Raw genomic sequence first — 17265 nt, forward strand, 5'->3', positions numbered from 1 at the left:
TACAAATAAAGGCCCCCAGAAAAACAAAACTCCTTCATTTTCTGGCTAGAAGTAGGGTCAGAGAAGTAAAGTAATAAATTTTAGGCTAGAAAAATAAAAAGTGTGGTACAGGTCTGGGAGGAAGTCAGGGAGTATTGATATACCTAGTATGACCACAGTACCACTTGCTGTGTAGGTCTTAATTGTACCCATTCTATGTCCCCACATCCTCTGATTCCATAAATTCCAAAACATCTCCAAAGGAATCCTATTGGTTTTGTTTGGAAAGCAGCCCTATGTTTCTCTGCCTGCTCATTCTAAAGCAAGCCTATCAAATTTGGAAACTAAATAGAAGCTGACAGAAATCAGCTACTAGCAAATCAAGCTAAATTAATAGAGTAGACTACTGAAACACAAAGAAAATGTTTTTTTCCAGGAATCCTCCTCTCTAGTCGCCAAGCTACGTAAACTGAAGCAAGCCTCCCTCTCTGCAGCAAGCCCTTTCCTTTGCCTGGTTGGTGCTTCCCAGAGAGCCCTACATGGGACCCCCCCTCCGGAACTACTGCGCCGCCTAGTGGCAGCCTTCAAGCCTTCATCTACCAATTTTATGGGCATATTGTATGTGTAATAACAGGAGTCAAATCCTCCCCTATCCCTGAAAGGATTTATGTCTTAGTGGATTTTAAGAGAAAGGGAAATAACATCCAAATAGGCCAAATGTACAAAGAACACACTGGGGGCAGCTTTCTAATTACAAGAAGAAAGCGTGACTACACAATTGAGCCTTATGGTGCTCCCAAAGGGATTATAGGGTGGAAAAAAAAAAAGTACTGGATGAAAAACAAGAGATTCTACTTCAAATCCTGACTCTGCCCCCAAATAACTATGTACCCTTGAGCTAGGCAGTTCCGTTTTATAAATATAAGTGACTTTTATAAGTATACACAATAAGTGAGAAATTCAGGCTTTCTCCCATGTAGATTTTGTCTTAAGACAATATTTAAGACTGTTTTTATGAAAGTAAATACTACAGTTTCTCTATGTATACATTGTTCATGGAATAATACAATATACAAATGCTAAATCTCATGATCTACACATCACCCTTTCCATTGCCACTACCCCTATTCTAGTTCAAATCCTTACCGCTCTGTGCCCTCTGTGATGGATCACCTCCCTTCCTTTCATCAACCTTGTAGGAATTCTTTTCCAGGCTTCAGACGTGGGCAGAAAGCATGGTGGCTTACTCTGTGCCTGGAGAAACCAGTGTAACTATAAAAACTAACCCCCACCTAAAAATAAATTGGCCAGGGTAGGAGAGGGTTACATCCTCTGCCTGAAATCAGACAGGTGCAGTAGCTGTACACACACACAAAAAAAAGATTCTAATATGGAAATCTAATAAGCTGCCTAGGGGAAACTGGCCAATATCATGTGCCCCTATCACTCCTTCCTCACAATTTCCTCATCCTCCCTCCTCCCTCACGGTTAATTTGCCATTCAGAGTGTGCAGCATTACCAAGAAAAGAGTCATTGGAAATACCAAAAGAGGATCTAGAAATTCCTTATATACCCCAGTTTAACAATTCCCTCTGATAAGCAGGAAAACATACTTCAACTGGATTTTAGAAGTTGGTAAACTGAAATAGAGGAAGATAATGAGATTTGCCAATGACCATTACTTAAGTCATAGTAGGACCAAAACGAAGTTCAGAAGAACTGTCTTCTAGCCTCCTGCTGCGAGTGTCCAAGAACCCTTTTCTGTAGGAACAGGGGAGATGTTTCCAGTGTCAGGCAGCCAACTACCCTAATGGGTTTGGGAACTTAGCATATTTTAATTTCTACCTTTGCCATGTGGTGAAACTGAATAGTGATCTACTGAGTTCCATCATTCTCAGTTCTATTGAAACTTGACTAAGCCTGCTTTCATTATTATTTAGAATTTTTGTGAAAGCATAAATATTCCTGGGACATCATAAAGCTTTAAATCATAAAGTTGATTTTTAATTTTCTATTCTAAAACAGCTTGAACACCTGAATGATATTACATTATGTTGCATCTGATAAGATTCCTCCAGGAAACAGTCATACTATGATCTAAAATATTGTATGGTTTACCAAAGACAAGTAAATTGTATAGTCATCTTTCTCTTATTAGCTTCTTTGAAATAAACTAACGTGTAATTGTTTGACTTTGAGAAAAAAGCACCTAATGTTTGATGGATGAGGGAATGAATGGGTAGATGAGCTATAACACAATCTCTCAGTGAATGAATGGGTGGATGAGCTGTATCACAAGCTCTCAGAGGCTTCCTTTCATTCCCTCACAATGTTTCAGCTCTAGTTCAATGCCACAAAACTTGAATGTCTCCAGTAATAGTGGTGATGATCTGGAATAGCACTAAATCAAGCACAAATCATTCAAAAACTTCCCTTTAACTATGGTGTCTATTTCCTTCCCCATTTTACTAGAGCTGCCCATATATAACTCGATTGATTGATGGAAGCCTTACTTCTACTTCCTGCCTTTCCTCTGACAGGAGGTAAGAATAAGCAATGCAACAGGCCCAAGGCCAAAAGCCGAGCTGAGGAGATTTCATTCACTGCCAGACTGGTCACCCACCTCAGAATAATTGACAGCTGATTAGAAGTGGTGCTGAACTGCAAATGTCATACAGCCTGGAGAGACCCAGCAAGGGAAATAGTGAGGAAAGAATTGTATAGTGGGAGAGTGTTGCTGAAGCAGATCTGACTTCCAGGCTTAATCTTACCGCAGAGTCTTAAGAGTTCTCCCGGCCTTTCTGTTGTTTCCCCACCCTCTCACTTTCTTGAAAAACAACCCCTATTAACTGCTTACCTCCTAAGGATGGATGCTAACATAATATTGGGTGAACAGTTTTTTGAAGCTTTTGAAACTAGAGAGGTTAAAAAATCACAAAACTAGAAACGACTGGCTTCAGGATCCCCAAAACTGGCTACTGAGCCATTTCTGTGCTGTCAAATGAACTGTCAACATAAAGCACCTGTCAGGTCTAAGCACCGGATCTCTGAGCTTCTCCGCTGTTCCCCCAACCCTTCTAGATTCCCTCCTCCACATACACATTCCAGTTATCAGCCAGCCTCACTAAGTCACCAAGACATCAGGTTCAAGTCATCGTTAGTCATTAATTAAGCTGCCATGATGTCGCAGGTACTTTCTAGAAATGGTATAAATCTAGAAAAGAAAAAACAGACTTGGATGGAGTGGGTTTGAAGCTCACTGTAGGCACTCACAGTTTGATTCTTTTAAGTCTTTTCAGATTAAAAAAAAAAGTCTGAAGTAGACTGTGATTATTCTGGAATTTTCTCTCCATGACCTTGAAGGGCAAGTTTTGACTTTATTCTACTGGGAACCTACTCTACAGAGAGTCCCCTGTAGTAGTGGGGAAAATAAAAGCAATAAATAAGACCTGAAGAGGATCACATGAGTCCAGGAGTTCAAGACCAGCCTGGGCAACTTGGCAAGACCCTATCTCTACACAAAATTTAAAAATTAGCTGGGAATGGTAGTGCATCCCTGTGGTCTCAGCTACACAGGAGGCAGAGGTGGGAGGACTGCTTGAGCCCAGGAGTTCAAGACTGCAGTGAGCTGTGTTTGTGCCTCTGCACTCCTGGGTGACAGAGCAAGACCCTGTATTAAAAAAAAAAAAAAAAAAAACCAACCTGAGTTTTGTGCCTCATAATATTTACAGCTAAATAAAGACAATAGATGTATATGACTACACGGGGGCTGTGACACATAGAATTTCCTTCAAATATATGTGTAAGATCCTCTCAATATGCAATTCTTGGCTTTTTCTCTTCTACCTGCAAACCTGAACAGATGTCTGTCTGGTTGTTTTTTGTTTGTTTGTTTTTGAGACAGAGTCATGCTCTGTGTCCCAAGCTGGAGTACAGTGGGGCAAGCTCAGCTCACTACAACCTCTGCCCGCCATGTTCAAGTGATTCTCTCACCTCAGCCTCCCAAGTAGCTGGGATTATAGGCAAATACCCCCATACCCAGATAACTTTATTTGTTTTGTAGTTTTAGTAGAGATGGAGATTTGCCATGTTGGCCAGGCTGGTCTTGAACTCCTGGCCTCAGGTTATTTGCCTGCCTCAGCCTCCCAAAGTGCTGGGATTACAGGCATGAGCCATGGTGTCTGGCCAAGATGTCTTTCTTCATCTCTGGAAGCCCTACGTTCTTTCAACCATCCAACCAAGCTCCTCTTCTCTTTTGTAACTTTGCTTTTTCCTTAATGAGCCTTCCCCAAATCTATCTGTACCATTTGTTCTAGCATCCCCCCTTCCCCCGGACATCTGTGTGTGTTATATGTATTTGGTGCACATATGTTGTCTGGTCCAGCTGGTAGCATTTAGATCAAGTAATCCACAGGCTGCAAAAGCAGTGAGAAACCTCCTTATTTGAGATCACTACCGCAGTCACATTAATCAAAGAGGCAAGAGAGCACAGGTTCTTGACTGTCCTTGTAGCTGGTTTGTCTCTGTTGTTAAAACAGGGTTCTGCATACATCCGGAGGTTCCTTCCTGCCTTACCAATATTGAATGCCAAAAAGGAGTCAACTGACTCGACCAGGTCTATATTTCTTTTCTGTTGCTCCAGGATTCTTCTACAGCCAGATGATTCCTTACAGATCTTGGCACCAGTGGAAGCAGATGTGGGTTTCTACACTTGCAATGCCACCAATGCCTTGGGATACGACTCTGTCTCCATTGCCGTCACATTAGCAGGTAACCCGAAAACCCCTGTTCTGTTCATTTCATAAGCATTTGTTGAATGAGTGCCTGCAGTGTGTCAAACAGGCCCAGAGATGCATAGATAAAGGAGACCCAGATCCCATCTTCAGGGAGTTTGTAATCTATAATTACAACAGCAGTGTAGTATGAGGTAGAATGAAGTGCTATAACTGATAACCAAATAGTATGCAAGGACCAAGAGGTCTTAGAGTTGCAATGAGTGGAATTTTGATAAGAGACAGGGATATTTCATGCAGAAAGAATAATGTGAGCAAAGGTGATGTGTGCAAATAAGTAGCATGTTGTAACATGAATTGTGAATTATGATCATTGAAGACTCTTTTGGATCCTGCCATCTCCTTGTTCCACCTGTTGCAAGAAAGACTACGACGCATAAATAAATGGAATTCTGTGGTCATGGCTTGAAGCAGGAGTGTTCCCCAGAACTTCTCTCTGATTCTGCTTTATTTCATCCCCTTGCTCTAATGCACTGCCAACACTTCCCCTTTATCCATTGAGGTTAGACAATACATTCTGCACATGGTGACTTAAGAACATTGCAACTCAGAGTACAATGTCTCCCAAAGTTGTGGTCTTGTAGTAAAAGACATGTAGAGCTTTTATAAAACCTCTTTGCATAGGACCAACCCATGGCTTTGAAACTGAAAGAGAACTTAGATACCAGCTGGACCAAGGCCCTTGTTTCTCAGAGGCCAGGCAACCCGAGGTCACACAGCTGCTCTGCTAGTGGCAGGGGAAGAAGGGAACTGGAGTCTCCTAACTCCCAGCTCATTGTTCTCCCTACTTCCCCACTGATCTGAGAAAATAGGATCCTTCCTCTCAGATCTGAGCCATGCAGTCTTTGTGGCTGTGTCGCATGTGTTTGTATTTATTCTTTTCAATTGCTGCTCTCATCAGATGATTCAGTAGATGCTAGAAAAGCCAACATCACCCCACACTGACTTCATCTGTCCCTGCCGGGATTATGTTGTCATACTGTACTCCAGTCACACGTGCTACCCCCTTGCATATCTGTTTAGCAAGAGTATTGCTGCCCCCATGACTTCAGGCTGATCTGGGAAGGGACCCTTAGCAGGCGGCTTTACAGGGAAGATCAAAGGCAACAATGAAGAAGGCAAGTTAAGGAGCCCTGGGCCAGATTAAAGACTGATATTATTAATGCCTATTTTCTGTGAATAAAACATTTGCTTTTCTTCTAATGTATTCCAGTTGCAATCTTTATTCCCCTCTTTATACAGAGTCCAGATGCTCAGCACCAATCTTGTTAAATCTCTCCTGCCATCCACCCTCCAACGTGCTTTAGCAAGGGCACTGCTGACGTCTTTTGAGTTGCTGGCAGAGAGTGGCTCTTGCAGGATGAATTCTCTTGTTTATATTAATCCAGATACGGTTCAGCTCTATCACAGACTAAATACCCTTTGTTCACCCGAATTTAATACGATTAATAGAAACCTGTCTGGAATTAAGCAAGGCAATTGTAACATCAGGCTTGCCTTCAGCTCTTTGAAGAGGGGTTATTGGAGACTGCCAACAAGTTCAAAGCCAGGGAAGAGAGACAGAGAGGCCAAAGAGGCACCAGGGAAGGGGAGGAGAGGGGCTGCCTGGTGAAGTATGACCACAGACACCACACCCAGGGCATAGGGAGCTGCATCCTTGCACCTTAGCTGCTAGGGTTTGTATAGATCTGCTGGAAAATGTATCAAGCAGTCCCTCTGAAAACAAAGGCTCAAAATGTACATTGCCTTAAGACTGCATTTGTACCCTTACCTGAGTTTATCATCCACACCTGTGCCAATGTCTATGCTCACAGTGTTAGGTGGTTCACCAGCTCCTGTTGTGAGTACACCCTCTGCGACATATTGTGGAACCTACAGCAATAAATAAAACCTGTGTTTTGCGCTCCCTGATGCTTACAGAGGAGTGAAGGCAAGTGATGGATCCCTGGCTACCTAGAATTGGGAGACAGTTACAATTTACTTCAAATGTATGCATGGAGAGCCTGCTTAGTAGGTTATAAGATATAATCTGAACATAAATTGGAGGGGTGGGGTTAATGAGTATCAGGCATTTCTAAGTTTGATGACCAGTTATACTACTTATTAGCTGTCTGATCTTGGACAAAGTATATAACCTCATTGAGTTCTCTGTTCTCATCTGTAAAAATTAAACTAACATTATTTTACAGGGTTGTTGTGAGGTTAAGTAAGATTGCACATGTGAACAAGCACTTAACCCAATGCCAGGCACATCGTTCACACTCAATAAACTTAGAACTTAGAAACTGATTCAGTTCACTTGCAGTCAAATCCTCATGATGAATCTCAGCACTACTGTGTTTTTATGGAAACTGCAGGGGTTTTTTCCTGGACTTTAGTATAAATGTAGGCCAAAGAGGAAAAAAAAAAAGATTTTGAGCCTCAAGATAATCAAGTGTCCCCATGATTTTATAAGGAAAGTATGGACTTGTGTCTTGCCAGTGTGCCTGCATTGACCAGATGCAGGGAAATTTGCTCATAACGATTCACAAAAGCAGGCATAGCATGGCAGTTAAAATCACGGGCTCCGGAGCCTTAGGGTCTAGGTCTGTATCCTGGCTCTGTCACTTCCTAAGTGTAACCTTAAGCAACGTCTTTATACTCACTCAATTTCTTCATCTGGAAAATGGTGCTAATAACAGCACCTGACTCAGAAAGTTCTCATGGAGATTAAATGCAATCATTCATAACAAATGTTTATAATTGTGGCTGGCATGTAGCAGGCACTCAATATTTGTTAGCTATTATTATTGAGAGAATAATACATACAACAAAAGCCAACTTATTTTTACACTGGGAGAGACTCCTTTTCAGGAACCAGGATGCTCACAAACTCTTTGTAGAGCAGCTCTGTCAATGTCTCAGTGTCAAATAGGGAAGCTAGATTAGCCATCTGGAAAGTACTTGGGGCGCCTGGATTCAGAGCAAGTGAGGTGGCTTGTGATGAATATTTCACATGGGCCACAGAGAGAGAGGCCTGCTGGGCTCTCCCTGGCCCACAGTAAGATGCCTGCCATGGAGTTTGCCCCATCCCGTGGATCCAGTGTCTTGCCAATTCTGCCCCTCAGATTCATTTCGGTTCTATTTCTTACTCTGTACACAAGTTTTCTTTGAACATGTAAACACCATTTAGTTTTAGACATAGAATACAGCCAAACCTTCCTTGCTCTGCCCTGTTTGGCCTGTAAAATACTGTCTTTTGTGCCTTTTGCTCCTCTCTAAACTCTTCCATTATGTGCTGATTTTATCTTTAAGTCTCAGGGATTTGGGAGTACCTTGCAAGCGTCTCAGCATGGAGATGGCCAGTGTTTCCCTCCCTACCTCCCTGGAACAGCCCAGGGAACTCACAGCCATTTAGACCAAATGGCACAAAATTCCTCTCTCTAAATTCACTTAACTGGATGCTGTTTCACTGCTCCAAGTGTAGATGAAAGTAGCTTAGGAGGGGAGGATTGCAGGGAGGGGATTATAGGAATGTCACCAAAATGTCACATACCTAACACTTTGAAGTATTAATTACTTTGTGTTCAGGAATAAACAGGGCTAGGTAAAGGAGAGTCTCTGATGTGTGCAGACATAAGCACAGAGATTGGAGAATCATCTTGGCTGTTAAATTCAGCACTCAGCCATCTTGCTCAGAAATCTTCCAAATCTGAATGGCCTAGGCAAGGTTTTGAAGGAAAGGAAGTAGTTTCCTGGTAAATTGCTTCAGTCTGGATCCGTGGAGTTTAGCTGTACTTACCAATGCAGATAAGGGCCTTTCCAGGTATAGACCATTGGTGAGGTCATCGACAAAAGGGAAACATTTTTGGTTGTTATTGATTTTATAAGATCACAAAAGAGATACTGTAAGGCCTGCCTGACATCATCAATGGGAAATGAGAATAAGATGAGGGCTGAGGGATAAGTGTATCTTTCATTGAAAGGAGAGAACACAGATGAGCTCATCTGACGTTTTCACAGGAAGGGAGAGACAGCAAATATTTCTCCTTTCCTAGCATGTTTTTTTTTTGCTCTTTATGAGTTGAATAGCTGATACACATTGTGTCTAATAAAGAGATCACAGAAACCTCACTGGGAAAATAAAAATAAAAGGCAATCTTTTTTTAAATTCTTCTTCCTCTGTCCCTCCCCATCATGATTTATTAGCTACAATAAAAGACAAGTGATTGTGTAAGCTTATCATAATGTAAGTCACTTCAAATTAGCATTTCTGAATTGTTCACCCAGCAGTTCTGTTAACAAAGGAGGAAACTTTGCTTCATAAAGAGTTAGGCTCACAGAGGACCTAGTCACCAATACAAAGGCTAACAAAGGAAGATTTGCTCCGATGCACTAGATCAAAAGGAAAAGTGGTCCAGGCATGGTGGCTCATGACTGTAATCCCAGCACTTTGGGAGGCTGAGGCGGGCAGATCGCCTGAAGTCAAGAGTTCGAGACCAGCCTGGCCAACATGGCAAAACCCCATCTCTACTAAAAATATAAATATTAGCCAGGTGTGGTGGTAAGCGCCTGTAATCCCAGCTACTCAGAAGGCTGAGGCTGGAGAATCACTTGAACCCAGGAGGTAGAGGTTGCACTGAGCCAAGACCATGCCACAACACTCCAGCCTGGGCAACAAGAGGAAAACTCCATCTCAACAAAAAAAAAAAAAGGAAAAGTGGACAGGTTTGACTGTTCTCTGGGCCACATGGTAATAGCCACTGACTGATCTAAGCTGCCATCAAGGAGATTTCAATATCTGATAGAATACTGAATAGCTAAGGCCCTTAAGTTTTTCTCAGTAAGTACAGATGTAGAGAATGCCCACCAAAGACCCCAAGCTTTTATAGAACTTACTTAAAACTGATGAGAATATAGCGGGAGAATCTCACTGAGCTCCCCAGTTGACTCGAGGAAATAAAAAAGAAAGTACAAATGGTCCAAGTTAGCACTTCTCAGTCTCAAAAAGGCAATTCCAACATCTATTCAATGGAATGCAGGAAAGATGGTGGTTGGACAGGTGGTGGGATATACCACATCCTTGGTTAGTGGTTTCTAGAGAGGCTGCAGCATCACATGGCTGGACTAAGTATGGGGTCCCTTGGCTAGGACTCAGTAGCGGAACATGCAAAGAATTTTTGGCAGAACTACTTCTGGCCTTATTCTACTTAGAAGCCATCAACATCAATTAAATAATTAGAAGAGGTAATGGTAGTAATCTGAGCAACCTGACCCACTGACATTGCCAAAAAAAATCTAAATATTGAAAGAGAATGGTAATGGAAACAAGGATATGAGAAGGAAGCCATGCAGCCTGGGAACGTCCGGGCAAAGGCAGTCTAAGCCCTACCTACTTCCTCAAGTGCTAAGGGCCCTGTAATATTTATGCTGAAGGCACGCCAACTAAACAGAATTTCAAGGCCACAAAAATTCTAATTCCTTCTCATCTTTTATGCAAGGCAATTAATTAGTAGTCACAATGTTGACCCTACCTTGATAACTTAGAATAATCTCCCCATTTTAGTTTCAGCTGATTAGCAATGTTAATTTTGCCTTAGCCATGTCACAGGTTCCAGGGATTATGACATAAACATCTTTGGAAGGTCATTATTCTGCCCACCACAACCTGTCTGAAGAGCGCACAGCTCATTTTCATCTGACTGTTATCCCCCAAAAATAAAAATTTAATGTTGCTAGACTTTCCCATAATTTTAGAGATACCAAACCAAAAGGTGTTTAAAAACAACCCTTTTTTTTAACTCACCATTTTTAACTGAACCCAACTAATTCAAATTTTTAAAAATCCTTTTTGGGCTAAACATGTCTGTGCTCTGAATATAGCCTTGAGGCTACCAATACCCCCGGTTTGTATTCCATTTTCTATATTATCTGCTCATATATTACACCTCACTTTCCAGAGAGAGTCAGAGTGTTATTCAAAGTATAATCACAATTTATTTGATTAGATTATTCCGACAAAAACCATGTAATAATTTGGATGGAAGGGAAATAATTATTTTTTACTATTACTAAGAAGCCTACTATAATAATAGAATAGTAAGATTCTAGGGAAAGTTTTTGCCTCATTGCCAAATTTAGAAGCAGAATAGAACTATGAAACTCTTTCCTGATTATAAACAGAGGGATTTAAATAGCTGCTGTCTTGGGTCTCTTTTAGACCCAAGAGTTCTATGAATCTCTTGCGTATATAATAATGAATGATAGCATTCTCTACCATCACTATCAACTATTAACTCCCTTTATCTGAAATTCTGACGTTGAAAATCAACTCTGTTGTATTTTGGGGAATGGAAGACTAGATGGCAAAGACGTAGTACAGCTTTTGTGATGAAGTCTTGGAAGAATAACAAGTGAGAAGAAAACGTCTCAGAGAACTGGTGAAGACAAAGGGTACAGGGTAAACAGAGCTGGCTATTGGTCAAATGCTGACTCGGGAGGCCGGAAATAGATGTAAAGGAGGCCTTGCAAGAAGGTCAGCAGGGAGTTAAAAATCCTCCACTATAAAATGCAAAAGACATTGGGAAGGAAAACTGGACTAAGAAAAGATCTTGCATGTTAATGTAACTATTATTTGTAACAAAGCAGCTCTTACGGGAATTGTCAGGTAGCAAGATCCGGAAAAGCTTCTGGCCAGCAAGGAATAGTAATGGAACATTAATATTCAGAATCCATTATTACTAATATCAGATGGATAAGATATTTTTGGTATTTATAAGGGTTTTCCTAGCTCATGCTGATTTCAGTCCCTCAAAGTTTATTTGACTCATGAGTCTTAAATTCTTCAACTGGAAATTCTCATTTCAGAGAAAATTTGAAGATTTAATTCCAGTGATCCTTGTGAGAAACCTATGACAATTCTAGTATAAGCAGAGTGTAGCTATTCTTAAGACATTTCTTTGATATACTCACTCTTTATAAGGTATTGTTCATTGATTAAATCTGGATTAAATACAATTTGCTCAGTTGAGGGTATTAAAAATGTGTGAAATTTATAATACTTCATTGCTTTAAACTAAAATATTACCTTATACTGTACTCAAATATTGCTGTATACTCAAATATTTTAATTAGTAGACATCACTGTCTTTTTTGTGTTTTAAACTGATATTTGGATCTTCCATGGATATCACAACTGTTTTCTTGAACTCTAATGGGGTCACCCAGGGAGTTGATCTGGCATATGTTGTTTCCTAGCATTTCTAGAAATGGGTACTTTTTGGAATCTTCAACAAGGCCAGCCATGGTGTGACTTTTAAGCTCTCTGCATCTGTCCAGATATTGTTACCAGTTTACAAAGAATCTGTTGTATTTAAATTATTTCTTCTAATTACACTGGAATTCTCAGAGTTGTTCAAAATAGAAGCAGTTTAGTTCTTTCTAACAAATTTGTTACCTCTCCTCTTACCTGTCTTCCTCTTTCTTTTCTTTAACGTTTTCCTTTCTGTGTGTTTTCTGTATTCATCAGAAGGTCCCAGCACTGCTCCTCAGAGAGTTTTGCCATTGTGTTATAGCAGAGATAGTGCTGGTGATAGCTAGCATTTATTCAAACTTCCTGCTGTGCTAAGCCGTTTTTCTTACAGCTTTGCATGCATCCATTTACTTACTCCTCTCAGCCACTGTAGAAGTAGAAAACTGAGGCACAGAGATTAAATAACTTGCCTAAGGGTACTTAGCTATACTATGCAGAGATGAGGTCGGGACACCTAACCTGTAGACAGCCCTTTCTCCTGCCCCTGCCCCTGCCCACTGCAGGCATCACTAGCTCATCGTGTGTTTTTGCTCTTCAGCCCTTATGAATGTAACTCGGAATCTGTATCTGCACAGTACTCCAGGAAAACTCTGTCAGTCATTAGATTTGGCTTCAGGATCTCAAACCTATTTGCTGTTTGTGGGCCCTTTCTGAAGCTCTCATGAAATCTCCAAACCTGCCAAATCTGCCCAGCCTGCGGCCCTTGTGTCTGTTGTTGCCCCGTTTCCAGTTATCTTCCAGAAGTCTCTCTTCTCCCTGAGAATGAATACACATGCACACTTCCTAGCCTAAACTGCCTTAGCCAAACAGAGAATCTAAGTCCTTGAAGTACAACTCATTTTTGATGGCAAAGACTAGGGGAAATTATTTTCAAGTATATTTGTGACTTACAATGTTAGAGGAATGGAAGGAAGACCCATTGGATTCATCCAAAGAGTCAACAAATGTTCATTAAGCCTGGGTTAAATGGCACTTACTGTTACAGAAAAACAAACCTATAAATATATGATGGCTAAAATGTGATAGTTTATTTCTTGCTCACATAAAGTCTAAAATAATTGCACAGCAGAGTTTTTGTATTTTGGGCCAAGAAGTGGCACACTTCACATCTGTTCATGTTCCATCTGCTAGAACTCAGTTCCATGCTCATAGCTAACTGCAAAAAGGCTGGAAAATTATCTAGCTGTGTGCACAGGAAGAAGAGGAAAAGGGTTTGGCTGATAGCAAGTCACTCTCTGCCATGGCTTCTAAAATGGAAGGCGGCATGACAGTTTAAACAAAGTTTCTATTAGCAGAGGCCTGGGATTCAGCCCTGAGTAAACAGTACTTACAATGCTCTCTACTCTTGGCTTCATTCAAAAAACAAACTTTCCATCTCCTCTGGCTTCTCTCTCAATCACCTTTGTATTAGGCCAAAGATATTTTTCAAACACATATGTTCAGATTTTTTCCCACTGAATTTTGATTTTACCCCAAATCACATAAGAGAGAAACCTGAGCCAGAGCCCAGACTATGTGCAAGAATGGATTTCTGAGCATTTGTTCCAGGGGTTACTCGTCTGTCCCTGCCTGTCTCTCCAGAGGTCCTCATCCTTCAGGATCAGGATGGTGCCTAGTTTGCTGAACACTTCTGTTTTAAAGGCATCACAAGGCCATGCTCCTTCCTTAATGGCCTTCACATCCTTGGATGCTGACGTACAAGTTTCAGCCATATGTCAGCTCGCCTTTTGTATATGAGCTGCCCTCGTTTATTAGTGAGGTTCTATTTCCCCTGTTACATTACTTCTAACAGGAACTATAATCCAAAAGCTGTGCTGTGGGTACAATGAGATCTGAAGGAACCGTGAAAAATGATTCTCGTAATGCTTCTGTTTCTGTGTCTGACTATCTTGGAGGGGCTTCACTTCTCATATTGGGCCTGATAAATTGAAACGCTTGCCTTTGTGTCTGTTTCCTTATTTTTTCTTCAATTTATACAGATATAAAACTTGGCATAATCTCCTTCTGTTTGTATGGCTCTCATTAAGCTATAACACCAACAAATTTACAGATTAAATGAAAGAATGTAAACTCTATCAATTTCTGTAAATTCACACTAATCTGTGAGCTGATGCTGACTTGCTAAAACTAAATGGCTGTTCACAAAGCATACGTAGTACTGGCCGGGCGCGGTGGCTCACGCCTGAAATCCCAGCCCTCTGGGAGGCCGAGGCGGGCGGATCACGAGGTCAGGAGATTGAGACCATCCTGGCTAACATGGTGAAACCCCGTCTCTACTGAAAAGTACAAAAAACTAGCCGGGCGCAGTGGTCGGCACCTGTAGTCCCAGCTACTCGGGAGGCTGAGGCTGGAGAATGGCGTGAACCCGGGAGGCGGAGCTTGCAGTGAGCCGTGATCGCGCCACTGCACTCCAGCCTGGAGGACAGAGCGAGACTCCGTCTCAAAGGAAAAAAAAAAAAAAAAGCATACATAGTACTGACTGCTGAGGCGCGGCTCATGCAGTGGAGGGCTCAGTAATTCTGATTTAGCTCTCAGCACCTTTTTCTGTTTTTCCTATTCTGAAAGCCCTTTTGGTACAGCATGCCATGGCTTTTGTTATCTTAACACAAATGTATGATTTATCATTTCACTCCTTCTCTGCATCTTTGTTTTTTTCTCCTTAGTTAACTTCTGTGGTTAAACTAGTACTAGTTAATATCAATGTGATTGTAATCGTGTCCACAAACAGAGGTACTGGCGATCACATGGCAGTCATCACACAGCAGTAATCAATTAGTAGGTGATCAACCAGGTGATCTAAAGTAGGCTTATGTTGATTTTTTTAAGTTGGCCACTAAAATAACAGCTCCAGCTTGAAAAATTGTAATAGAGATCTAGTGCTGCTCAAAAGATATCTCTCACCAGGAAGAACAGGAACCAGTTAAAGAAAAACTAAAAGAGTACAACGTATTGAATATCAAACCTGCCTCCATAACAGAATCACCTAGGAACTTGTTTAAAATAGAGATTACAGCTTCTACCCTGTCATCTGAGATTCAGATTTAGTAGTTCTAAAGTGGGACTCAAAATATATGCTAACATTTTTCTAATAGGTGTAAGAGGGTCAACTGATTAAGAAACATTATTTTCATTATAAATATTGATTATAAATACTTGGATAACTCTGTGCTTTGTCTTAACAGTGGATCATGAAGGTAATAAGAATGTATAAGAAGTAGCCTGTGCTAACAACAGTACTTCTGACAAGAAAAAAAGGCCATTACTTTCCAGCAAAAACTCAATATAATTAATTAAGGGCTGGATTTAATTCAGTGACATTTGAATTTTATAGCTATACACTTGCAGCTATAAAAAACCACCTTTGTTATTAAAATTCCTGTAGGAAAAATAACTTGGTAATTGTGACTCTAAAGCTCTCTGGTCCCTAACCTCATTTTCCCCATTGGCACCGTTGTTTTTATAACACAGTAGAGCAACTCTTGTATTATAGCAGGACAGATTATATTTTAAACAAGTGCCCTGGGGATTCTGAGGCAGCCAGTCCACAGACACAGATTTGGGACTACTTATCACAAGCACCAGACTTTAGGTCAAAGATCTGGGCTCCAGTTCAGCCCTATAACTTGCTAGTTCTGTTGCCTTGGACAAACCATGGGGCCTTTCTGAGTCTGAGTTCTTTGTGTATGTGAAAGATAGTACTGTTGTTTCTGCCTCTCAGGGTTGTTATCCAAAAAATCCAGATAATGCACATAGCACACCATTTTTTCATTTCATTTAATATATGAAAACATATTTTCATTTAACAGATATTTATTGAGAATCTCCTAGGTGCCAGGCCTAAGTGATAGAAATAAAGAAGAGAACAAGAGAGATGAGATCTCTGATGTTATCAAAATTACATAATGAAGTAGCAGGGGCTGCTGGGAGATACACAAATATAGAAGATAAATTCTGTTAGTTCTAGTGCTTATGAAGAAAGTAAAGTTGTCCCCATCTAAAGTATACATCTCTTCACCTCCATGGCACACACAGGGATGCATGCTTTATATGGAGTGGTTAGAAAAGGCCTCACTAGGAGGTATTATTTGCACAGAGACCTGAACGACCAGAGGAGAGCCGTGCAGAAGTCTGTAGGTAGAAGATGTCAGGGACAGGGAATGGCCAGGGCTGACATTCTCCTGTGTTGGAGGAAAGGAAGGCCAGTGTGCTGGAGCACTGTGATTGATGGGGAGTGTGGGCTAAGTGAGGTAGGTGATATAGACCACTGGGTCTTAATGTACAGGGGATGGTTGGTCACAAAAAGGAGCTTGAGGCTGGGCATGGTGGCTCACACCTGTAATCCCAGCACTTCGGGAGGCGGAAGCAATCACCTGAGGTCAGGAGTTCGAGACCGGCCTGACCAATATGGTGAAACCCCGTCTCTATTAAAAATACAAAATTAGCTGGGTGTGGTGGTGCATGCCTGTAATCTCAGCTACTTGGGAGACTGGGGCAGGAGAAGTACTTGAACCCAGGAGGCAGAGGTTGCAGTGAGCTGAGATGCCCCCATTGCACTCCAGCCTGGGCAGCAAGAGCGAAACTCCATCTCAAAAACAAAAAAAGAAAAGAAAAAGAGCTTGAAATTTTGTTTTAATTGTACTGAAAAGGGACTGGAAAGTTTAAGCAGAAAAGTTATATGGTTTGATTCATGTTTTAGCAAGATCACTCTGGCTGCCATAAAACTGTAGTGAGGGAAGAGTGAAAGTCAGAAGACCAGTTAGGCTGTATAGCAGTCCAGCCAGAGATTATGGCAGCATTAGATCATAGAAACAGAGATGCTGGTGAGATGTAGGGTAGATTTGGAGTCAGAACTGGGTAGCTCTAACTCTGAGTAGGGAGGTGAGGTCATGTATACCAGTGCTAATTCAGTATCATTCCAACTGCTTCCTCCCATTGTGGCCATGCATTTACTATGCTCAACAATCATTATAGTACTAAATCACTCATCAGATGATACATAATTTCAAATGTATGGAATATAAGTGGTATAAGGAAAGAGGCCCCTGAACAGTCAAAATAGAGCCTACGCACGCATTCCAAGGTGAGCGTCTCAGAACATTATTCAAGTTTCTACCCTCGAACACAGTTCTGATGAGCTTAATTACTACCTAAGCCTAGAAGGCAAATAAAATGGCAAAGAAGAAAGAGGGATAGCTTCTATTA

General features: G+C 41.2%; 1 protein-coding gene across 1 annotated transcript in view; it reads left to right on the forward strand.

Annotated features, from left to right (window-relative positions):
* The window catches only part of ADAMTSL1 (ADAMTS like 1), a 445880-nt gene that overhangs the window by 326366 nt on the left and 102249 nt on the right, over positions 1–17265 (forward strand). Inside the window, exon 20 of the mRNA XM_003260400.2 lies at positions 4622–4749. Within this exon, the coding sequence (XP_003260448.2) occupies positions 4622–4749 (128 nt within the window). The remainder of the gene's footprint in view (positions 1–4621; positions 4750–17265) is intronic.

The sequence above is a fragment of the Nomascus leucogenys genome, chromosome 1a (assembly GCF_006542625.1).
Source record: "Nomascus leucogenys isolate Asia chromosome 1a, Asia_NLE_v1, whole genome shotgun sequence".
NCBI lineage: Eukaryota > Metazoa > Chordata > Mammalia > Primates > Hylobatidae > Nomascus > Nomascus leucogenys.